Genomic DNA, 25,570 nt, shown 5'->3' with positions numbered 1-25,570 from the left:
CCCGGTTCTCCCAGATTAGAGTCCGCACACTTAACCACTACACCAAAGGGACAAGGGAGCAGGTAGATGCAAGCCCTGAGACTGGAGGGAGAACCTTGGTGGAAGGACTGAGGACCTTAAGCTCAGAGGCCCTGGACAGCCCGAAAGCTGTGGGAGGACTACTACCTTTGATGGAAGTGACACACATCTTGACGTATGAAATATTCGTTACTGGAATAACTTGGAGCATTTGCACAGCTACTATCTATGGCCCACTATACAAACTTGTAGCAAATGCAAAGCATATAAGAAAGCAACACCTGGACAGATGTATAAATTTCTTTATGCATGTATTTCTGGATGTGTGTCATTGTAAGATAAAAAATATTGTACCGAAGAAGGCCCGTAAAGGCCGAAACACGTATGGTCCTTTGGTGAAAAGTTTTACCCATCAATGAGATATGTATAACAAGCAGCTTTCAATGTTACAGGCTTTTAGAGTCTGATATTTAGACTATTTCTTTTAATTTGATGAATGTTTTATTCATGTGTACACCCTAATAAATATTTGTTTTTAATATATTTATTTGTTAGCTTGACCCTCCTAGATCACAGCTACATTTTGGGTTGAGTCCCTCCCCTTTTTTCTTTGGTCCCAGTGTCTGGACCTTATGCCTTGTGAATAAAAGTCATGTGGCCAAGGAGGACCATGGGAAGGAGTGCAACCAATTAAGGTGCCAATCCCTGGTCTAAGGCCACCTGGTCTGACACCATTTAATTAATTACATTACAATACTTGATGAATATTTAAATTGTGGAATTCACTGCTGGTGGATGTAGGGATGGGCATGAGTGTAGATGACTTTAAAAAGGAAGTTAGGTAGGTTCATGGAGGATATGTCCATCAATGGCTAGTAGACAAGGGAACAGGCTTCATCAGGGGAATCCATTCATATTGCAGTAATTCTTCAAAAAGAGTAAAAGATCTTTTACTCTTTATAAAGAATTATTGCAAGACAAACAACTGAGTATAAAATATATTTTTACTTGATTTTGCACCATTGGCCTTGGCCTTATTTTTTATCTCCTGTGACTGGTGTGGCTCTTTATTTTCTTGTTATGAGTAATGGAATATCTGATCTCATTTTATTACTCCATTTCTAGAGGGTAAGAGCTGGCACTCTGATGACTCAATTGTTCACTTTCTTCTGTTTAATTCTAATTGTGAAATAAGGGAGGCTGTTGCAAAATTTTTATATTATGCAATCAGAAGACGAGGCTTGAATAGCCAAGTGTAAGTGACTGATGCATCTTAGTATTTTCCCGTATTTCCATGATGTTTTGTGCTTTCATGCCAATAAAGGTTTTGTGTATGTGTTATAAGTAACGGGAACTTCCATGTACAAAGGTAGTGGACCTCTGAATGCCAGTGCTAGGAGGTAGCATCAGGGAGAAGGTCTTGGGCTCTCTGCCCAGGACAATTCGTTGGCTGCCATATGAAACAATATACTGGACTAGACAGACCACTGATGGTTCTAATGCTCTTATGGACCTATCCTCTATGAACTCTTCTTGTCTCAACAGAACGAGTGGTTATAGTGATTATCTGGTTATTGATCCTTGTCTGTGTGTTCTGTACACAAATTCTAGCTGACTAAACACTTGCAATGTTCAGCACATCTGAAGATAAATAAAGCTGGGCACTGCTGGCAACCAGACTTGTCAGAAGATGTTGAGACTGACAAAAGCTTTTTTCTTTGGGATCCTTATTTTTAGGGTTCTCAGCAGCAAAGACTAATCAGGAAGTGGGGCACCCATTAAAAACTCCCCCCAAAGGAAGCTTTTGTCAATAAATGTTTTCCTTAGAATCCTGGGGATTTAGCGCACGGCAGGAAATGGTGTGATGTGCAATAAAGAAGGGATATTTTTCACTCATCTCCCACAGAGTTGACATATAATGATGTCAGATGGCCAAAGTGAGCCATCTGTGTGCTGATTCTCTTCCTTCCCCCCTTCAAAAAATCCCCCCATGATTCTGACATACTATACTTATTTCTGTCCAGTGGAGTTAAACATGTTGAGTGCTTATTGGAAAAATAATATATAAGCATTTTAAATAAATAAATATTGTGCTTTATTATGCATGCAAAACAGGACAGTTCTGTTTTTTTAACTAAAGCATAGAAGTCTATAACAAGGGCCATCATCACATCCTACCACAGCAAATTTGCTTCTGCTGTCCATTAACTTAATTGGGCAGCCATGAATTCTGTTATTGTAGGCCAAGGAGAAAAAGTTTCTTTACCCACTTTCTCCATCCTGACTGTAATTTTAGAAACTCCTGTCATGTTCCCATTTACCGTAGTCATCATTTCTGTGAACTAAAAAGCCTCAGTTTTCCTAGTCTTTTCTTTAGTGGAAGGTGCTCCAACCCTTTGTTCACTTTAATTGCTCTTTTGTTCATATTTTCCACCACTACGATATCCTTTTTGAGATACTGTGACCAGTCCACAGTATTCTGATTGTAGTTGGACCATCATTCTGTACAAAGCTATTATATTAAAAGTTATCTTGTTCTCCATCCCTTTCTTAATAATCCCCAGCATAAATGTGCCTTTTTTACAATTGATACACTGAGTGGACATTTTCAGCAAGCTATTGGCTGTATGTATGCTGTATGAACTTCCATTAGTGTGCATCTAATTTCCAAGCGTCCTTAAGGTATTTAAACCACTGCACCCTCCCTTTCAGCTTCCATTAGACTAATACCTCATTTTTGAGAATACATATTCATTTATAAGCTCATCTTTTTCCTAACCAGGTCAGGATCCATGGCAGGTAACAATAACATAAAATAAGACTGTATAAAAATTACTTGATTAAAAACATTCAAACATAAACAAAATACATTACAACAACAACAGTCATGGTATGGGCAACTGAGATGCAGAAGAGTCTGGCCTCCTCTGTATACAACCTTGAGGGAGCTGTGCCACTGCCTCGCCATTGTGTATATAGGTTAAGGATAGTGGCCTGGCACCCCTGAAGGGATTCCTGTTCCAAGTCCATGCCTGGTCTGAACACCGAAACCCCATGCCTGGTCTGAGAATTACCCTTTCACCCTCCAGACTGATGCCTCAAGGTGTTCACCTAAGCTGTACTACATACCCATTCAAGCAACATTTCACGAATTGTTCCTGCCTCAAAGGGGGACCAGCTTGCTGCTTGGTCCACCCACAACCCACTTGTCTCTGCCTCTGGTGGCTTTCAAAAGGTCATGCTATAGATTCTCCCACGAAGATAAAATCATAGAATCTCAGAGTTGGAAGGGGCTATACAGGCCATCTAGTCCAACCCCCTGTTCAATGGAGGATCACCCTAAGCATCCCCAACAAGTGTTTGTCCAGCCACTGCTTAAAGACTGCCAGTGAGGGGGAGCTCACCACCTCCCTAGGCAGCTGAATCTACTGTTGAACAACTCTTACTGTAACGACATTTTTCCTAACATTCAGCCGGTACCTTCCCACCCTTAATTTAAATCCATTATTTCGAGTCCTATCCTCTGCTGCCAACAGGAACGGCTCCCTGCCCTCCTCTAAGTGACAGCCCTTCAAATACTTCAAGAGAGCAATCATATCCCCACCACCACCACCTCCTCTTCTCCAGACTGAACATTCCCAAGTCCCTCAGCCTTTCCCCATAGGGCTTGGTCTCCAGATCCCCAATCATCCTCGTTGCTCTGCTCTGTACCTGCTCCATTCTGTCCACATCCTTTTTGAAGTGAGGCCTCCAGAACTGCACACAATACTCCAGGTGCGACCTGACCAATGCAGTGTACAGTAGGACAGGTTCTCTGGGTGCACTGTGCTCTTACCCACTGTCTGCTGGAGCATATCAGACCATATGATCAGCACCTGCCTTCAGGTATTCAATATCAGACAGAACTCACAATGCTGCAGTCTTTCCTGGCTACTTCCCCATGTCATTCTCACCCAGGTGAATTAGTATGATGTGGAGCAGGGGTAGGCAACATTCAAGTTGCAGAAGGGCCAGCATGAGTTGGTTCGAGAGCATGACCATTATACACAGCTAAGCAGTCTCAACTGAACAGCTTGCCTTGTGGCATGCTCAAAAGACAACACTGTGGCCACAGGTGATGACTTGCTTTCTTGCATCCTGCACTGTTGTGCTTGTGAAGTCATTGTTGCTTCCATTGTTGGCCCGTTGCCAGTAGATTGCCTGTATGCCTCCCCTGTAGCCTACAGCTGCCACGCAGGCAGCATGGGTCTGACGTATATCCTGAAGGCAGGAAACTGCCATCTGCTGATAGCTCTGATTAGGTGGTCTTCAATGCCAAGCAAGGCCACTGTGCAAGCTGCTTTGATATGGAATGAGTGTGTCCCAAAGAAATGGGGACAATGACTAAACCTGACAATGTCTTCATGGCTGCCCAAAATTGATACCTGGTAAATGGCCTGCTGTCCATGTGCCCCACTCCTGATCCTCTAAACCCCATGTGAACCCACAGAGCCCACAGAGAGTACCTGAGTTCCATGCAAACAGCCAGATCTGGTAAATGCCCTGCTGTCCACGTGCCCCACTCCTGATCCTCTAAACCCCGTGTGAACCCACAGAGCCCACAGTGAGTACCTGAGTTCCATGCAAACAGCCAGGTTGATGACTACCTGTCATCACCTCTGGTCCATTTTTATTACCTCAGTGTAATGGCTGTTCCCACCCTGTTGAAGGTAACGTCTCCACACTGCAATGCTCTACTTGACTGGTCATTCCTAGAACCTACCGATAACTCTTGCTGCAGCCTGATAAAACTCCACCTCAGAAGTGGCAGTCCCAGTCCTGAAGGAATGTGTCCCAAAGTAAGATGGTTGAAGGCCCACAGAGGCAAGTGCACCCAGGAATACTGCACAGAAACTGAATCTTGTAAGGTTATGGTGATATACATGCATTCGCATATGCATGAGCAGACGTTGAAAAATGAACTGGCCGCTCTTACTGGGCATGGACCAGACAATGGTGATGAGTAAAGATACAAATTGCTCCCTTGCCTCATGTGGTCAGGGATGACTTACTAATCCAGAGAACCAGCCTTCCCCTTTTGAACTGCACATTGTTGTAGGACAACTCCCAACCAAAAGTTTCTGAGTGGGAGGCCATCATCTGCTCTCCTATCCTAAGGGTCCCAAAGAAAGCTAGGCAAAAAGTTGCTTTGAAAAACTTTGCTTTGTACTGGAAATGACATATAGTGACCAGGGTACGGCAGAGATGGTACAAGATCTCATAGGTTAGAGGATGTATTTGGTCAAGCCTGTCAGGCCTGTGGTGGTGTCAGCCTTCAAGGGTCTGTCTGGTCCTATATGAACCACAGGGGTCTCAAAAGCCATTGGCCTTGCTAAAGAAGGAGATAGTCACTAAACACATACGGTCATGGAGACATAGCTGAGTTCCATAAGAAACACAGTCCATTGGTTTGCAAATGTCTTAGAGATGGGCCAGCTAGGGGTGCCTGTATATACCTACCTATTTCCTCCCCCCCGCAACTTGTTCAGCTTAGTGCTAGTCTCAGACTGCTGTGGATGAAAGTTCTTTGCTGGAATAATGCTTCTGAGTGCCCAACAGCCCCTTCCTTTTGCAACATGAGTTGTGGACCATATTGAAACCTGCAGCTCTCGGGTTTGCTGACCCTGCCCTTCGCAACAATGTAGCTGGCCACTAGGTGTAGGGTTGTGGCAAGCTAAGAGCCACTTGGCTGACCATCAATACTGAGCTCAATTGCCCAGAGTCATCTGCCCCCTCCTAGGGTTGCCAACCTCCAGGTGGTGACTGATGATCTTCAGGCCGCAGAGATTAGTTCACCTGGAGAAAATGGCTGCTTTAAAAGGTTGACTCTATGGCACTGTACCCCATTGAAGTCCCTCCTCTCCCCAAACCTTGCCCTTCTCAGGCTTCACTGCCCAAATCTGCAGGTATTTCCCAAGCCAGAGCTGGCAACCCTACCCCCCTCCCTCTACCCAAGCACAAATGATGCTCCTGTTTACAGCTGGGAGCTAGGCTTCTTTGTAATTTTTCATGAATGTTTTCCAGGGTACAAGGGGCTGATTTTGAAGGGATTTCTTTGTTTTTATTCTAGAAAGAACTGCAGTTTTTCTATTGTATTTATGTGGGAAGACAACAAACACAGATAAAATACTTTTCTCTCTGAATTGTTTAGTTTAATATATTATAAATCTCAAAGAAATCAATTTTTCCCTTGCACAAAACCCATTATCAGGTTCGTAACATTTTCCTTTCTTGCTGGAAGACAGAGGGAGCAGAAAAGTTATAATGAATCACAGAATAATAATGCAGTAAAGCTTATGGAATTGCTAATGCCTGTTTACTAATGGGCTATATTTTTATCTATGTCTTACTATTTATGCATACGTTTCTCTAAATCCTGCAGGTGTTTATAATAAATCTCCTACGTGACAGCAAATATTTTCATTTTCGACCTGTGATGGACACCTACATTCAAAAGCATTTTGCAGGAGCCCTGGCATACAAGTAAGTCCTGCTTTATAAGGTTATCACACATGGTGACACTTTGAGATTTGAACTTGAATGTAAAGTTCTAATCTAAGTAGTTATTGATATATATCATATATAATGCTTCCCATATACTGGGTACTTTTAAAGTAGAAAAACAAGTAAAAGAAGGGAAACAAGTAAATACTACAAATCAATAAGATGTTCATGTTTTCCCTTGCATTTCCAGGTTGACAGTCCTGTGGAATTTGCTATCACTTCTTTGAGGCAGATGGAACCCAAAATGGGTTAGGGTAGTGCCTAGTGCCTGCCTCATTTTTAAAACACCGTTAGTATCAGGGTTTCCAGAATTCACCCCAGAAGACAGAGTCATACAGGGGGAAGTCAAACCATGCTGTCTGGTGTCCACCAGCTCATCTCAATGCTCTGGCTAGCAGGAGGCCCAACAACCCAAGCCAAAGAATGGCATTGTGCATGATGGGAAGCAGTAGCACCTATTGCTGGGGCAACCAGCCTGGCAATGTTGAGCAGGGTCCTGCTCTTAAAACAAGGGGAGGCAACTCCATCTACTAAGGCAACAGGGCAGAGCTTGGGGCCAGAAAAGATCCTGAAGTCTTGCAGGAGGCCAGGAAATGAGAAAAGACTGCTCAGAAGCAAGGCCAGGCCAAGGAGGACTCCTTTTGCATCTTCAGAGCTGCCTAGAATAAGGAGTAGCAAGTCACAGGGAAACATTAATTGAGTAAAAAAGACCTTCCAGTGGGAGCTGAGATCAAATTGTAAGTGGGTGCAGCTGATTAGTCAAAGTGCTATGACCTGCAATAGTTGAAATTGATGTAGTCTGGCACACAGATGACCATCATTTGTGGTATTTACTTATTTTTCTTGTTTTACTGCTTGAAAAGTACTCAAGGGATCTAGGGAGTATCCATAGGTCCAGCCCCTTACACGATGAGCGTTTCTTCATGAGTTTTTTCCCATAAGTTCTAGCCTCATACTGCTTTGGTTTATCTCCTGATTTCCACATGCAATTTTACGCCTTTACATTTAACTTCATCCCCGCCCCCCACCCTCCCAGGTGGTTCCTGACTCTTTTGAGACCACTTTTAACCTGATGTTTTTCTAGAAGCTGATTTTGAGTCAGCTTTTTCTTAGTGTTAATTCTATCAGGGTTTTTTTGTCCCACTCACCTCCAGCTGACTTTTCAGTTATTGGACTGTCATAATTGCTAAATCACTCCCCCCCATGAGTCATTTCAGATTTTTTTAAAAAAATTAATCTCTTGTGTATTCCTTCTTGGAGATATAGGGGGAAAGGTATATCTCCATAAGGGAACAGGAGGGAGACTTCCTTTTTAAAAAATGAAAGCTGGGAATTCAGGGAACCTGCTTAAACTATCATTATCACATTACATTATATCAATATTTTAGGGCTGGTTTTTTTAAAAAATAAGGGGGTGTGCTCTGACACCACTGATAACAACATAGATGACAACAGCATCCTCCCTTGGAAATCCTCATTATTTAAGCCACATGCGGAAGAAAATAAACTGACCTTACAACTAGAAAAATGCACAGGGAGAGCAGGTATGCAGAAGAACTTTGCTCAAACAGATTCCAGTGCTTGTGGATACACTCCCAAGAAAATCAAGAGTATCTTGAGGTTGCAGAAAAGGTCTATGACAAGATATCCCACTCCTGCTAGGGCTGAGGCATGGACCAGGTTAGAGGATGTATTTGTGCTTCAGGAGACTGTGGTGGGTCTGGTCGTGGGTGTGTCCCTGCTGGGGACTCCAGGCCTGAGGGCTCTGCTGGCTCAGGGGGCAGTATCAGTGCTCTGGAGGCAGTATCAGGGTCCTTTCAGGAAAGTCATGAGACCCCAACCTCACAGGAAGGGCCTGCTGTTGTAGGGCTTGGGGACAGGTTGTCCACCTCTTCCTGTGATGAGGACTTATCCTCCCATGCTTCGCTGGGGTGGTCCATGACGGTGGTACGGTTTGGAAATAGGTACACTGATGGTAATGAGCAGCTCGACAAATAGGTGGTATATCTCAGTATTAAGTGACACCTCACAATTGGCATAATCTTGACTCCTCCATCACTATCTATGACTTTCCATCAAGTCAACACTGTGTGTTCTGGGCCCATTTCTTTTGGTTCTGCAATCAACTTTGGGGCAACCCGCCTTAATTTTACTGATTTACTTTTCTACAGTGCCACCAATGGATTTCTCATCTTCTGCTACAAATAACCTTACCACTTTCTATTAATAAAGGGGTGTTCTTTTAGAATTGTTTTTACGGTCAGCTTCTAGCCTGGGAACTGTTTCATGAGACTGGTTTTAAGCTGCTAAATGTTTTGTGCTGCTGTAATGCTTTACCTGGTTTTTTTAATGGGGTCTGCATTTGAGTTATTCTGCATCACTACACCAAATCTACTACTGTATTAAGAGTTTCTCACCCTTTTCAGGGGGATGTACATAACTAGTTTGGTACTCCAATGCCAACATAGCTTCTAGTCTAGATACTTCAGTTCTGAAGAAAGGTGGGAGACCTGCCAATCTCAGGGAAGTAAACACATTTATTTCTCAGGGGAAAAAGAAGAAAAAAAGAACGAGTATCCTTCTTCTGGAGGTTGAGGCATAATTCATATCCATAGATCTCCAGGATGGCTCCATGCATCAAACACACACTGATAACTTCTGCTGACAAACGGATATATGCGAAACATTGGATAGCCCCCACTTCCATGCTGGCTTTTCACCTTCATAACTAGTTTTGTCATTTCAAGCTGTTGTGGTTAAAGACACGGTGGTTATGCTGCTTCCTGTCCTAAGAATGATTAAGTATAGTGCATTGAGTTCTTCACTCTGATGACACAGGACCTTAACTCCCAAGTCCTCCCCTCCTCCCAGTACTTAACAGAATATCCCTTCTCATCTTAGTTTTAAGGGGGGGGAATTCATATTTTCTTTTCAAGCAATATCTATTGTAACCTCTGTCTCTAATCTGTTTTGTCTGTCTCGAGATTCTAGAAATTATATTTTGTTGTTTCATTTATTTACTAGCATCGCCAAGTTACTACAGTATACAACAATGAAAAATAAACTTAGTAAAATATTGCTAGCAAAGGAGATCAGAAGATGAAGATTTGTGCTTGATAACTTCAGAACTGGTGCCCGATATTGTTCTGTTGTTGTTGTTTTTTATTCAGAGAACTGATCCGGTGTTTAAAGTGGTACATGGACCGATCAGCTGAACTTGTGCGACAGGACCATATTCAGGAGGCAATGAGGGTATGTCTTCTGTGTGAATACCATTGTGTTCAAAATAACACTTATTGGATGAGTTTGCTACTGGGCAGAGCATTGTCGTCTATGAAATTCTCATGTTTACCTAGAGAAAATGAAAACCTTTTGTGATGGACTGTTAAATTAGTAATCTTAGAGTAAAACTTATATTCTTTGATCTAAACCACAATTTAAGAGTCACAAAAAACTCCCCAGAGATCTTTGAAATCTTTAAAGCAAATTTCTTATCTCTCCATGAATACATTTAAATAAATATTGCTTGTTCATTAAAAGTAGATAGTTTTCAAGTGGCCACTTTCATGCTGACTTTTTGAGGCTACTGGCAAATTTTCTCTGTCAGAGAGATCAAATGTTAATTCATACTGAAGCTCTTTTTCTCTTGGACATTGATGTGAAGGAAGGTCTGAAAAAATACCATATATGTAAAACCAATGTATTCTTCATGTGTTACCAATGCATTCCAGATTATAACAGGAATTTAGGTAGTGGCTTGGCACAGACTTTCCCTGACCTTTCAGCCTTGAAACCTTCAAGCATTAAACTGTCAGGGCATACAGAAATTTAATTGCAACTCCTTCCACATTTGGCTGGAAAGGGACACCCAATCCATGTTCTGTTTACTCCATGACCTGTATGAGCTTTCACAGTTCCTCTTCTTTTTTCTTTCTAGAATCTTTCCTAATTGAATGAGAGTACTAAGAATGCCAAAATAATGAATAAGTCTTCAGATTTTTCAAACACCTCACGCCTGGTATCAGCCACAGGGCAGACAAAAAAAAAAAGACTGCCTGGATGTTCCAGGGGAGTATGTGGCTACAGCCACATGCAACTCCAACCTCTTCCATGCTGTTGTCCTGTGCTGTGAGAGTGGCTGGTGATCTGCTGGCCTTGCTGAACCTCTCCACAGTGGACTCCCCTGCCACAGCTTCAGCAGTGGTGAGAAATGTTGCACTGGCCTTGTACCATGTTGTGAGGCTATGGCCTTGCCCACCTCTCACTTAAACAGCCAGTGGAAGGAAAGATTTTGCTCCTCCTCAGTGATAACATGATAGTGAAGTTGCACATGAATCAGCAAGGAGGCACAACATCCCACTCACTTTAACACAAAGTCCTCCGGATACTTCTTTGGGTGGAAGATTACGTGGCATTTCTTCAAGCACAGCATCTCCGAGGCTTATTCAACCTGATGGTTGACTGGCTCAGCTCTTGGGACCTGGGCTTCATTGTCCTTTCTTGCCTGCACATATTCACATCACCAGTCAACAACAAAGCCCCATTGTTCCTGTTGAGATTCCTGTCAGAGAAAAGAGAGAGAGAAGACAAACCATTCAGTGGCCCCTGGTTTTCTGTCAACTCCATTCAATGAAGGAGCCCTCAACAGGATCTACAGGGAAGCAGCTGAAATCTTTAGGGCCCTCTATTGGCCAAGAAAGTCCTGGTTTTCTGACCATGTATCAATGGCACAGCTTCCTCCCTGGATCCTCCAGCCAGCAAATGACATTTTCTTTCAGGGGCTGCCATTTCACTCCATTCTAGGATGGCTCTGCCTCTCCTCTTGGAGACTGAAAGGAGGACTTGAGAAACTTTTGGTTACCAGCTAGGATTATGATGCCTTTTTGATCTCTAGATGATCTTCTGCCTTAAAAATGTATGAACACCTGAGAAGTCTTCACCCACTGGTATCACAGGAACCAAGTCAGTCTCCAAGCAGTGGAAGTCTTGCCTTTTCTTCATGATGGTTTGGTGCAGGGTCTACCTACCACTGTTCTTTGCTGCCATGTAACGGTCCTCTCCATGGAAAGACAGCCCTTATCCTTACCCAGTCACAGCAAGGTTTCTCATGGGCGTGTTCCACTCTGTCTTACCACTAGTGCCCATCTGGTGCAGGGTCTACCTACCAGTGTTCTTTGCTGTCATGTAACAGTCCTCTCCATAGAAAGACTTTGCAGAGTGTTTGTGCAGTGCATAGGTCTTCATTTGAACTCCTTAATGATTCCATTGAGGATTTTATCCTTCAAGGTGGCCTTCTTGGTGGCCATTAAACTGAACGTTTTCAGAGCTCCCCATCCTGTCAGTGAGACAGAATCTTTGCAAGTTCCAGAAGGATTCACTTATACTACAGATACACCCTTCTTTCATCCTGAAGGTGAATTCTGACTTCCAGAGAAACAAGGAGATCTGTTTTCCTTCTGCCCACATTCTAATCAACCTAGGGAGTGGGGCTGGCGTGAACTGGATGTCAAGAGAGTGCTCAAGACTTACATCAAGGACAGACTCCCTGTTCACTTCTTTCAGCTATAGAACCATGCAAAAGAAAGTTTCCAAATCTAAAATCCAGAACTTCCCATCTCCTTAAGGCATTCATGCCCATTCCACTAGGACAGCAGCCACTTCAGCTGCCATTGCTACCAATGCTCCTGTAGGGCAGGTACTTGGGCATTTGCGTCTTCTTTCATAAGTTGCTACAAACTAGTTAAGTGAATCTCACTCAAGGTGGCCTTTGGCAGGCAACTCTTCAGACAGCTCAATCCTAGTAATTCACCATCATCTCCCAGTTATGATGACACAGCTTTTCAGCATCCCATCACAAGGATACATTCCTTGACTGATGGAGAAAGAAACATTGGATAAGTGGATTGGAAGGTATCCTTTCCCACCATTGTGGTCACTGAGAAATCTCAGAGAACAGCCATAAGATGATCCTTGATCGTACTTATATATTGCCTTTGAGGTCTTTGTTTGCACCTTTTCCTTCTTGCCCTTTCCCATTTTCTTCCACTTGGCAGTCTTTCTAGTGCCTGATTTGGTTAAAGCTATTCTTGCTTTAAAACTTTGCAAGTCACAGACTGGTGCCCACCTCCAGCTAGCCATGGAAGCAGTTGCAATAAAATTTGCATATGCCCTACCTGTGGAGTGAGTAGGGAGCATTACACATCACAAGGATATATTCCAATCCAGTGATGAGACAAATCCTCACAGTAAGTTCAATACCTTTTAACTTCAGTGCCTTCAGCTTATCATATTTACTCTGTGCTATTCTTTATTTCAATAAACTCAAGGAACTGGCTTCTTTAAAAGCAATTTTCTTCTGCCGTATATTTTTCATCTTCGCTATATGTTCCAGAATTGTAAAACAAACTACTTTTAAGAGTTTGGTGTATGGCAAGACATAGAGATGTGAAAATAGTTTTGTGTCAGAAATGTATATGGTCAGTATTGTATCTGTCAGCTTTACATGCTTGTATATTCTGATGAGAACTTCAGAGATTGGCTTCATGGCCCGTATGAATGTTGTTACACTGAGTACAGATCAAGAATCTTTTTCAAGCCAGGCTGTTGTAAAGATTACTGAGTAAAAGTGAGTAAGGTGCTTTAAGAACTTTGGAAAAATGACTATTAAATGCTCTGTATTTTGCCTTTGTAGCCTCTGAATGTTTTTCAGTATCATCCTTCTTAAACTATGGTTCCCATAAACAAGGATAGTGCTGCAAATGAAATTTAACCTTTTTCCCCCTCATCCCCAACTGCAATAATTTCTGAGAAAAGTTTCAATACCCTAAATCAGTTGGTATCTGATTTAGTACATATATTTGATTTTTGCTTGAGGGGGAGCTTTAAAAGTACACCATCTTAATTTTACATGCCATATAAATATTTCAGGTTTTTTCCAATAGTAAAAATTACCTGAACTGAAAATTTTATTAGGGATAATATTATATGATTTGAGTGTGTGTGGGAGAGATTGGATATGCTTCCTAGCTGAAAGAAGTTGAAAGACACGAAACGGTGTTTTCCCAACCCAATTTGAGTAGAGATTTTATATGCTTCCTAGCTGAAAGAAGTTAATCACCTCAAAACTACCCAGTTTGATTGGAATTGTAGCTGTTCACTAAGGAACTGAGTAATTTAATAATGCATTTTTAAAAATGGAAAAAATTCCCATAGAAAAAAATAGCAGTCAACTCACATCACTACCTATATATTTTGTTCAGCAAGACAAATAGCAAGTTGGGAAGGAGATATTTACTGGGAGGAAGGGTTTAATCCTTGCACTGTACTGCAGCCGTGATCCAATTTGTGAATCCAATGGGCACTTTCAGAAAGATGACATCTTAGGAGATCTTATGATTTATCTCCCAAGTCATGGTTTAATGTTTAATTAGTTGCACTCCTACCCCATCCGATGCAACTAATTAAACATCACCTTTGACATCTAGCCTGTACCACTGTTTGTATTAGGAAGAACATTGAGCAGAACATTTGTTAGACCTTTGTATGCACTCCTACAATACTCCATCCGATGCAACTAATTAAACATCACCATCACTTTATGAATTATTTATTATTGAACTGTTTTTGGATGATTTTATGTAGATTTTAATTGTTACTTATGTATTAACCAATGTTGGCCGCCCTGAGCCTGCTTTTGCGGGAAGGGCAGGGTAAAAATTAAATAAATAAATAAATAAATAGTGAAGTATTTTTGCTATTTGTAAAGCCTCATCAGAAAGCCACTTTGCTTTCTTACATTTCTTTTTCTTTGGGATGGTGGTGATTGCTGCCTCCTGTACGATGTCACGAACCTCTGTCCATAGTTCTTCAGGCACTCTATCTATCAAATCCAGACCCTTGAATCTATTCTTCACCTCTACTGTATATTCATCAGGGATGCGATCTAGGTCAAACCTGAATGGCCTCGTGGTTTTCCCGATTTTCTTCAGTTTAAGTCTGAATTTTGCAATGAGTAGCTCATGATCTGAACCACAGTCAGCTCCAGGTCTTGTTTTTACTGACTGGATAGAGCTTCTCCATCTTTGACTGCAAATTATATAGTCAATCTGATTTCGGTGTTGCCCATCTGGTGATGTCCATGTGTAGAGTCGCCTCTTAGGTTGTTGGAAAAGGGTGTTCGCTATGACCAGTGTGTTCTCTTGACAAAACTCTGTTAACCTTTGCCCTGCTTCATTTTGCTTTCCAAGGCCAAACTTGTCTGTTATTCCGGTTACCTTTTGACTTCCTACTTTAGCATTCCAGTCCCCTATGATGATGAGGACATCATTTTTTGGTGTTAGTTCTAGGAGGTGTTGTAGGTCTTCATAGAACCGGTCCACTTCAGCCTCTTCTGCATCAGTGGTTGGGGCATAGACTTGGATTACTGTGATGTTGAATGGTTTGCCTTGGAATCGGACCGAAATCATTCTGTCATTTTTGAGATTGTATCCCAGTACTGACTTTTGCACTCTCTTGTTGACTATAAAGGCCACACCATTTTTTCTACGAGATTCCTGGCCACAGTAGTAGATATAATGGTCTTCTGATCATGGATCACTGCCTTGTCGTGGCAAGGGGGCTTGCATGGTTAGATGAGGCTGTGGGCTATGCTGTGGAGGGCCACCCAAGACGGACAGGCCACAGCAGAGAACTCAGACCAAGCGTGATCCCCTGGAGAAGGAAATGGCAACCCACTCCAGTATTTTTGCCAAGAAAACCCCATGGACAGTATCAAAAGGCTAAGAGATATGACACCGGAAGATGAGCCCCTCAGGTCAGAAGGTGTCCAATATGCTACTGGGGAATAGCAGAGAGCAAGTACAAGTAACCCCAGAAAGAGTGAAGCGGCTGGGCCAAAGCCGAAAGGACGCTCAGTTGTGGATGTGTCTGATGGTGAAAGGAAAGTCCGATGCTGCAAAGAACAGTACTGCATAGGAACCTGGAATGTAAGATCTATGAATCAAGGTAAGCTTGACGTGGTCAAAAATGAGATGGCAAGACTGAACATCGATATCTTAGGAATCAGTGAACTAAAGTGGACAGGAATGGGCAAATTTAACTGAAGCTTTTGGCAGTGTACAATTCACCTTGTACCTATTTCCCCAGACAACTACATGGAAGAGTAGAACAGGTGGCTGTCAACAACACAAGCAACATGTACAACAGCAATAACAGGTTGGTACAGCATTCAGAGTTCTGAACAGCCTGGCCTGCTCCCTATGGAAGAGATGCATTATGTACAACATCAGTCCCATTGCCATTCATGTCTCCAAGGAACAACAGCACTCGACCTACTACCTTAGTGGACAGTAGTGCTCAAGTAGCTTTACCTTGTTTTTAACAGCTAATATTTCCCACAAATTAACCTCTTTGCAACTCCATGCAACAGCAAGTGTAACTGATTCTGCTCCAGGGCAAGAACAGGCTGCCTGTCCATGGGAGACAGCTTTCTTCAGATTTGGTCGGGATGTCTGTTTTTGTCTTCCACCTCTACCCCTCTTGCAACCATGGTCCAAGGGAAGATAGTGAGGGACTCAGCATCCTGCATTCTGAGCACATTGTCCCAGAGATGCTGACCTTGGTTCCCACAGTCACTCCATAAGCATGACCAAGGTGCCTAGTCTGTCTTCATACCATAGTAAGATCTTCCATCAAGACACCCTGCACCTCATCTACATCAGAAAATAGTGTCTCCCTGCCCACTGATTTTCATCCTAGAATAATTTCATTTTCTGTCTCTAGGACTGGTGTGCTTATCTCTTAGAGTCCATCTGGCTGCCATCTCTGTTTTTCAACTTCTGATTCATTGAGTTCATTATCCACTCAAACTTTAGGGAAACAGTTCTTCTATGGCCTTGTTCAACTTTGTTCCAGTTCAGTAATCAGTTCCTGAATGGGACCCACGGATGGTCTTTAGTCGACTCATGGACAAAGCATTGGAAAAAATTGGTCAATAGTGACCTGCATAACTTAACTTCAAGGTGGCTTTTTTGTAGTCTGTTCTGTAAGAAGGGCAAGTGAACTTTGTGATATATAGTCTGTACTATTTAGAATATTTATATCATCTAAGTGTCTTTATTTTCCATAAGAAAATTATAAGTACACCCAATACTTCAGAAAGAATTGCAGTTCAAACTGCTGCATTCTGTGCTAGCATAGCACATGTTTCCTAATTTCTGTTGTCTGAGAGTTAGAAAACAATAAACGTTGATGACAGAAAACAAATCTTGCAGTAAACAAAGTGTGTTATTTGGAGAGAAACATTCTCATAGAGTCACAGTAGATAGGATGATTAGCATATTTGAATTGTAAGTCAAACTTTATAAAACTGGAAACACTGAACTCTTTGATAAACACATTACAGCATATTAATTGATGCCAACAATAGTCTTAAAAATGATATATATGTCTACAGTATGTATAAAAATTAACATTATTGGTTGTAGATTGACATACAAATTTGACATAAACATTTTAATACTACACATTTTGATTAGAACCTTGTCTTTCATCTTCCTCATTCTCAAAGGAAAAATTCATAAAGATTATTTTTCAGTGTTCCCCAAAATGTCCCAGTTTTTACACTGAAAAAATTGAGACATCCCTCAGACTTTTTCATGTTATACATGTGTGAAAAACCATGCCTTAAGCAGCATCGCACTCATTCTAAAAAAGAAAATGTTTTAATAGTTTTTCAGTGTTCCCCAAAATGTTCCAATTTTACTGCTAGAATAATTGAAAGAAAATCCTTGGGGGAAATGGGGGTGGGAGAGTTATTTTTCCAAGGGGGGGGGACTGGGCTTCACAACTATACTCAGGACCCAAGAAAAGACAGGGTGTCTCCTCTTAGTGGTTCAGCTATTGGATCTCTCAAGTCATCCAGTTGTGCTGTCAGCTGGCTCATAAGCCACTTCCAGGGACAGTTTTAGTTCACTCTGCTTGAGCTATGGGTACATCCTCCATTCTCAGTGGAGGGCTTCCTCTTCCTGAATTCTATGGAACATCCACATCAATCCATCCTTCCAGCTGGGCTAGAGCAAATGTATCCTTCAGCCAAACTGTTTCCAACTTTTCCTGAAGCATCTGTACCCACCTCCAGGTAGATGGGCTTGCTAGTCTATATCCATCAGTTTGTTGCATAGAGACCACAATAAAGTAAAAATAGGTGGCTTACCTGTAACTCATGTTCTTCCCAGGATCATCTGTGTATTCATACACCTTCCCAGCAACAGGTATCTTTAACTTACTGTGGAATACTCCTGAAGTTTGTAGCGAACTGAGCAAAAAGTAGCAACCCCTCTCCATTGGATATGAACAATCTGAACTGTATCTCTGAGGGGGGAGGACTTTTGCACCTGATGAAAGCGCTATAAGTTTCCAAATAGAGGCTCTGCACAGCTGTAAATCCATCATTGGGAGTACATAGAGGACCACTTGACAATGTGTTTTTAAGGAAAAAATTGAAAGATCCATCCTTCACTGATATCTGGAATTCGTAAATAGCAGGGAGTAACAAGCTTTGTGTACTGTTTCAAAAATCTTATGTGCTCAGAGACACTCCTAACTTCTTCACACAAATTTGTAATAGATATTAGTAAAAGACACAGGCAAAAACCTTGCCATAATGTGCAAAATATGACAATTACTCTTAACTCCTTCCTAGATGCATTTATACTCAATCTGCATTTTAGAGGCTTTTTGCATTTTTTAAAATTTTGAATAACTTTAATGACTTTTAACTAATCAGATGTACAGTCTGTTTTGAAAATGAATAATCTGTTTGTTAATCATTTGCCTAATTTTTCCCCTCTGGCTTTTTCTAAAGCTCCTTTACTTTTCTTTTTCTTTGTTGTACTGTCCTTCTTCTGCTCCTTAAGGCCTTGGAATATCTCTTTAAGTTTATTGTGCAGTCTCGGATCCTTTACTCTAGAGCAACTTGTGGAATGGAAGAGGAGCAATTCAGATCCAGCATCCAAGAACTTTTCCAGTCCATCAGATTTGTGCTCAGCCTGGACAGCAGGAGCTCAGAAACTCTCATCTTTACACAGGTTAAAAATATTCTACATTTCAATTCTGCTCTGAAGACACATATAAGTTTTTGCATGAGAGTGTGATTTTGAAGAGTAATTTCATACAGTTCCTCATTATTTTGAAATATTTATGCATAGTTGGTCTACATCAAATTTAGAAATAAAAAGCTGTTAGCCTACTTTAAGTTTTAAAAGTTTGGCAATATAATATTTGGTTAGATATGTCTTTTGCATTCCCTTGACTTTTTCCTTTAAATGTTTTGCTTATATATTCATGTCTCAGAATTGGCATGAAGGAAGGGTAATTTCTTCCATAATCATTTCAGAGAAAGAGTAGTTGATACTAATACTCAGAAATATATTGTATCTTTACACTGTCAAGGTGTTATACTGCATAATAATTATTAACCCAGAATATCATCCTCTATGTAAACATCCATGTTAAAAATATTTATGCCCCATTATCAAATTCAAATAGCCTTACTTCCATATATTAGCACTTTGCAAAGCCTTCGTAAATAAGAACCAAAACATGGATGCTGTGAAACATACCACTGCAAAAATATATGTAAACCATATATATATACTGTATGCATTCAAATACAATAATTTTGAGGATAACCCTCTTTTTCATATGATTTGTGTAGTGGTAACTGAAGAACTTTTACATATCTGCATATTAAATAATGAACTGCATTTAGCATGTTCTGTTTGTACACTAGGAAACATCTTAACACATGTGGAATGAGAGAAGCTCCAGCACTGATTAGCAGCAGTAAAAGCAAAGAAAAAGCAAAAGCAGCAGTAAAAGCAAAGAAATAATCACTATAAATACGTATTGACAGCTGGTTTATGAACTGGAAAAACACTTCCAGATATACATGGGATTTTTGATACCCTCTGTTGACTCTAAAGTTATTCATTATGAGCTCAAAAAGAAAACCCAAGGGGGGGAAAGTTAATATGTTGAATAAAAATATAAATATTGGCCTCTTAGTAGTTATAATAAGTGTTTGAAAACTCACATAGAAATACGTTCTATATTCTACATAGGTTGAAAATCTTTCTAAAATGACTAACTTCTTCAACAGACTTTCAAGTTAGAGACTGGAAACTCTAGGGGAAAAACTTAGAACTTCATATATAAACCTATATCCTTGTAGGAATTACAATCTTAGAACTTAGAGTTTCAGCACCTCTGTTTTTGTACACTGTTCTTTTGTGATTGTTATTACTCAAATAAGACTAGATATGAGCTGCATTCAATCATCACAATAAGCTGTGGCCTGTTTAAACCACAGATTGTACAAACTGTGGTCAGTTTGCTAGTCATATAGTTTGCTACCTGACCCCTTGCCTTTTAAATTTCGACTTGGGAGAAGTTGAAGTCTCTGAACCATTTTACTGTTTGGTGAGACATCACAACCTGAGAGAGGGTGTGTAAAGATAAGGCAGAGGGAAGGAAGGAGAGAGCATCTTTAGAAAGCACCATCAACAACTAAATGTAGTGGGAATGGCAAAATTTTCTGCAGATCTGTGCTTTCTCTGTACAATTAGCACTGTTCTCTTAACTGTCTGCATACACAGAAGGATTTCTGCATTCAGGTGTCACAACAGACCACAGTTAAGACAAATCATAGATAACAAACCAGGTACAGAATGTGGTTTAGAATCCCAGTTTAGCGCTCACCAACACGCCACTTTGTTGGACAACTTGCATTCAACATAACACAAAATCATCATCAGGGCTTTTTTTGTGGAAAAAGCCTAGCAGGAACTCATTAGCATAATAGGCTGCACCCAACAGCAGAAACACATTAGCATATTAGGCCACACCCCGATGCCTTCCCTTGGCTTGCCCGGGCGCCCCATGGCTGCGGGGAGCCCGGGCAAGCCAGCCCTTGGACAGGCCAGGGAAGACACGGGGAGGCATCTCCAGGCCTTCCCTCTGTAGCCATGCACACAGAGGTTTTGGCTGTAGTGGGCGTGGCCAACTCTGAAGCCAGCCAGAACTCCGTTCCTGTGCGTTCCTGCCCAAAAATAGCCCTGGTCATCATCATCAATCTCTCTCCCCATTACTTTAATCACACCATGGGTTATAAATTGTAGTCTATTATGATGTCTGAATGCAGCCATGATATCTGATACTACTAAATAGCTATGGTCCAAGACTGTGCATGTACACAGTTGGAACAAATATGTTCATGCTTTAGCAAGTAAAACTCACTGCAAACACAAAATATATTTCTATGTCAGAAAAGAGGCTCTTCCAGTAGTTGCAGAACCTCACATGAATGCGTCTGGCAACTTCACTGGATCACCATCAATATTTGTAAAAATGTTAATATATGTTTTGAAAGAACACAAAAGTAGCTATTCAGAACAGGTGCCTTGTTGGAGCAACTTATTTCATTGCTATTAAGCCTAGATGTTTTTCAGATAATGGTCTACAGAGTAATGGGGAATTAATGACATAGTTGAAGATAACATTGTTGATTCACATCAGTACAAGTTTCTGTTTAGATTAAATGTATATGATTATTTCTAGTGTATTTAAAGCTGTACTGTTACTTCATGAGAGAAAGCTATATAGCAATATACATTGTGTTGACTTAAAAACTAAGGTGCTAAAAGTAAACAAAAAGGGTTTAATAAGTGTTATTAATATTCTGCACTTGAACATAACTGCTCAGTGTTCTGATGTTTGCCACTTTCAGAAACAAAGTAGTAGTCAAGAAGATAGAGCCCTTTAATGGTTGCCTTAGGTAAATGTTTCTGTGTTAAGGGTTTCCTACCAAACCGCGACAATTCTCAATAAAAGTGATCTGTCACAGTGCAATATAAGGCATTCGGCTATGAAATCTTTGATAATTGCCTCCACAATCAGTTGTTTCAGAAATAGCCTCCCTAATAGCGGCTTAGCCAAGAAGACTCCAATATTGCTACGTATCTAGGAAATGTTTGTGAGAGAATGTGGGAAGCAATATATTTTTTTTCTCAAAAATGTTCCTTAAATGTGCAGTACTTTTAGGCTTTTCTTGGCTGTGGCCTTGCTAATGAGCCTATGACTGAATCACTTGATTAAGGAAGCAATTATTCAAGATTCTAAGAAATCAGCTGTTCTGTTTTGATATTATGAAGAAAAGAATGTGCCTGGCTGCAGTATCCTCTGACCACTGACTTTGATTTTTTTTCACAATTGACCTTAGTTTCTTGAGGAGATGATATATTTATACAACATGACCTGTTTAATACTTCAATAGTTTACCTTTTTGTTTCCCACTTGCCACTGTGTTGCCCCTTGATCCTAACTGCCCCATAGGCCCCTCAGCCTGGAGGACAGGTGAGCGGAGCTGGGACATGTGCCCCACAAAAATGTGGTGGTACTTCAAGGCCATCGTTTAATTCTGTAAGTAATTAACCCCATATCCTGCACAAGTTTTCATCATAGATGTACCCCATGACTGTTCTCTCCTACCTAATCCATTTTTTCTGCACATAGAATGGAAATACATCACAAACCCAATGTTTGCAACTATAAATGATTTTCAGAGCACTCAAATAAACGGGCTACTCTGCATGTATCAGCTTGATTATAAGGACTGGTGATTTGAGAGAATTTGTTGGGCATCATCCTGTAGTACAAAGAATGCTTAATAATGACATGGTAATATAAAGCAGCTATAAGTAAAATAATGTAAAAGAATATTGAAAAAGAGAGATTGATTCTCTGTCAGATGTCATTCTTGGTGGTGACTAAATATCCAATTAACACAAGAATCAATAAGGATAAGATTTTGGATTGGTTTCATTTTTTCTTATTATAGTCTGATTTTCCTTGATGGCCGCAAACAGCAATGTGTTCTCTCTAATTACAGGTCTTTTAGTACCTCATTCTCTAAACACGTACATCACTGGAGATAATGTCACTGTATAATAGCTGCTGGCTTTCGAGCAAGGGAACCTTTACCTTTACCTTTAATAGCTGCTGAATATTGTATCAATGTGGACTAAATCTAACTGAGGTTTCACAAAACGTACCAATGATATAATTTAAGTAAGACAAGGAGTTTGAAATGACAATGATTGTATATTAAGATGTTACCCTGTTTTACTACAGTTATGTTTTAGTACGCTGCTTCTGAGTTTCCAAGTCATTTTGAACCATTTTGAAACAGTATAAAGCAAATAAAAGTGCAGTCCTAAGCAGAGCTACATTCTTCTATGTCCACTGAAGTCAGTGGGTATAGAAGGGTGTAACTCTGCTATAGAGTGTAACTCAACCAAGCTAAATAGCTTTTCCCCAATTTCTTTAGATAACACAAAATAAACTTAACATTATTTTACTGTGTTCAAAATATCATGTCCCAAGAACTTGAGAGAACCAAAACAATACCATATAGTTTTCCTTATGAAGGTTATTGTGAAAAGGTATAAGGCCAGGGTTCCCAACCTTTTTGACACAAAATAAACTTAACATTATTTTACTGTGTTCAAAATATCATGTCCCAAGAACTTGAGAGAACCAAAACAATACCATATAGTTTTCCTTATGAAGGTTATTGTGAAAAGGTATAAGGCCAGGGTTCCCAACCTTTTTGAACCTACAGGCACCTTTGGAATTCTGACACAGAGTGATGGGCACAATCACAAAATGGCTGCCACAGGAGGTGGAGCCAATTTAAAAATGGCTGCTGCAAGAGGTGGAAACCACCACAATCTGTCAGAGAACAAGGTTATATATAAATGTAATAGTAACTCTTCAGCTTTTCAGGCAGAAGCTCTGTTTAACAAGATGCCTTTTAATCTGCACAGCCAATCAGATGCCCTGCTGGGCAAATTCCACTTAGCCCCTCCCACTTTCTAAAAGCACTTGGCAGGGCACCAGGAAAGGTTTCAGTGGGCACCACATTGGGGACTTCTGGTATAAGGACTGCAAATATGTTTCCATAGTTTTATGTAAATGACACTGAGCATTAATTTTTAATACAAATGCCTTCCAACATAACACATTGTTATTTACTTATTTCATTTATAGTCCATGTTTCTCACAGAGACACAAGGAATAGTACAGAATTTTTTAAAAATTCACAAAATAAAAACTATAAATTAAAAAATTTCCACAACATTGAAACTTATTTTTTAAAACTTATACAAACTTTTAGAAGGTAGTGGTTAAGTGTGCGGACTCTAATCTGGGAGAACCAGGTTTGATTCCCCACTTTTCCACTTGCACCTGTTGAATGACTTTGGGCAAGCCATAGTTCTGGCACAGCTGTTCTTGAAAAAGAGCAGTTTCTATCAGAGCTCTCTCAGCCCCACCTACCTCACAGGGTGTCTGTTGTGGGGAGGGGAAGGGAAAGGAGTTTGTAAGGCACCTTTGGGTAGTGAAGGGCGGGGTATAAATCTAATCTCCTATAAATCTAATCTCCTCCTCCTCCTTATAATATGATATGTCTGTGAGCCTTTCTGACCTCTTCAGGAAGTCCAATCTTCCAAAAAGTGACTACACCAGAGAACGCTCTGGTATGGTTTAACTGTTTACAGGATGTCACTTTCAAAAGGCCTTCCTCAGAAAAGATAAGCTATTGTGGCTGAGTGTATGGGGAAAGACTGTCTTGCAGATACGTGGGTTAGTCATGAAGGACTTTATAACCATACCGTGCACTGAACCCAGAAACTAATCGATAACCAATGGAGACACTGCAGAATAGATGTACTATGTGTATTCTGACTAGCTCCTTATAGTAATCAAGCTGCAGCATTTTGTACCGGTTGAAGTTTCTGAATTATCTTCAATGGCAGTCCCATGTAGAGCATGTTACAATAGTCTAACCTCAAGGTTACTTTAGTAGACTTTATCATTATATCTTAATGATAGATTGTACTGAAATGCTCTTGTACATAATCTAGAGACTATAGATTAAGCTGGTTTGTAAACAACATGCTATATTTTGTATGGTAGGTCAGGAGTCAGTGTTTATTTTCTAAATGAGAGATGCTGAGTGTTGGTTCTGTCAACTAGCTGTTCCCTCTTGTGTGGAACTTGTGTTTCAGACTTCCAGCTGTGTAAGTGTAGACTAAGGTGGAATTGGAGCATTTTCAGTTTTTAGTCTCCCTTTCAAACAGATAGGCATATAGACAGAGAGTGTAGGTGGTAACATTATAGCAAGATATTCTATTAATGCTGCATAATTCTGTTTAGGCTACAGAAAAGATTTTGTGAGAATTAGACCAATATTTTAGTGACTTAAAGAAAACTTGGGACTGATGAAATATTAATGTAATATAAAGGACAGTAGATACAAAGTAGTGGGCAACAGAATCAGGTTGGGGGGAGTTGGATGAAATATAGCTGAAAGAGGTGGGCAGTCTTAAAGGATAGAGGAAGGGAAATTATTATAGTCTAGGCAAAACAACGAACGGCATATTGACAGGTATTTTTACACAGACATTGATGAAAGGGTGTTTGTAAGCCATTTGTTAAAGGAAAACTTTTAAAAAGTAGATAAGTAAAGGGGAAAGAGGGTTATATTTATACGAACACAAGATGAGCCCTGCTGGATAAGACCAGCGTTGCATCTAATATAGCATCCTGTCACACACAATGGCCAACCAGTTACTGTTGAGGATCAGCATCAGGGCATAGAGACTGAGGTGCAGCATGACTCTGGGAGGGGAGGTTTAAAGTTTAAACCCCTTCCCCTTCTCTCTGGAGTTGTGCAACTCTGACTCTGGGAGGGGAGGGGAGGGTTTTAAACTTTTAAACCCCTTCACTCACTGAGTCAGCTCCGCACCTTTCCGCAAGTGAAGTTCTCCATTATACCCTAGGATAGAATGAAGCTGATTATATTCGGGTTTCCAGAATACTAAACCAAATACCAGTACAATACCAAAAAGGATGCAGAATTCCAAAGGGAACATAGCCCATTGCTAGAGGA

General features: G+C 40.7%; 1 protein-coding gene across 1 annotated transcript in view; it reads left to right on the top strand.

Moving 5' to 3' along the window:
- The window catches only part of DOCK3 (dedicator of cytokinesis 3), a gene marked incomplete at its 5' end in the record, with an annotated part of 323,062 nt that overhangs the window by 174,971 nt on the left and 122,521 nt on the right, over positions 1 to 25,570 (top strand). Inside the window, 3 exons of the mRNA XM_015424016.1 lie at positions 6,440 to 6,540; positions 9,732 to 9,813; positions 18,477 to 18,647. Of these exons, the coding sequence (XP_015279502.1) occupies positions 6,440 to 6,540; positions 9,732 to 9,813; positions 18,477 to 18,647 (354 nt within the window). The remainder of the gene's footprint in view (positions 1 to 6,439; positions 6,541 to 9,731; positions 9,814 to 18,476; positions 18,648 to 25,570) is intronic.

This window comes from Gekko japonicus, unplaced genomic scaffold (genome assembly GCF_001447785.1).
Source record: "Gekko japonicus isolate JY-2015 unplaced genomic scaffold, Gekko_japonicus_V1.1 scaffold477, whole genome shotgun sequence".
Classification (NCBI taxonomy): domain Eukaryota; kingdom Metazoa; phylum Chordata; class Lepidosauria; order Squamata; family Gekkonidae; genus Gekko; species Gekko japonicus.
Note: the sequence above shows the minus strand (reverse complement) of the source record. Positions and strands in the feature narration are given on the sequence as shown.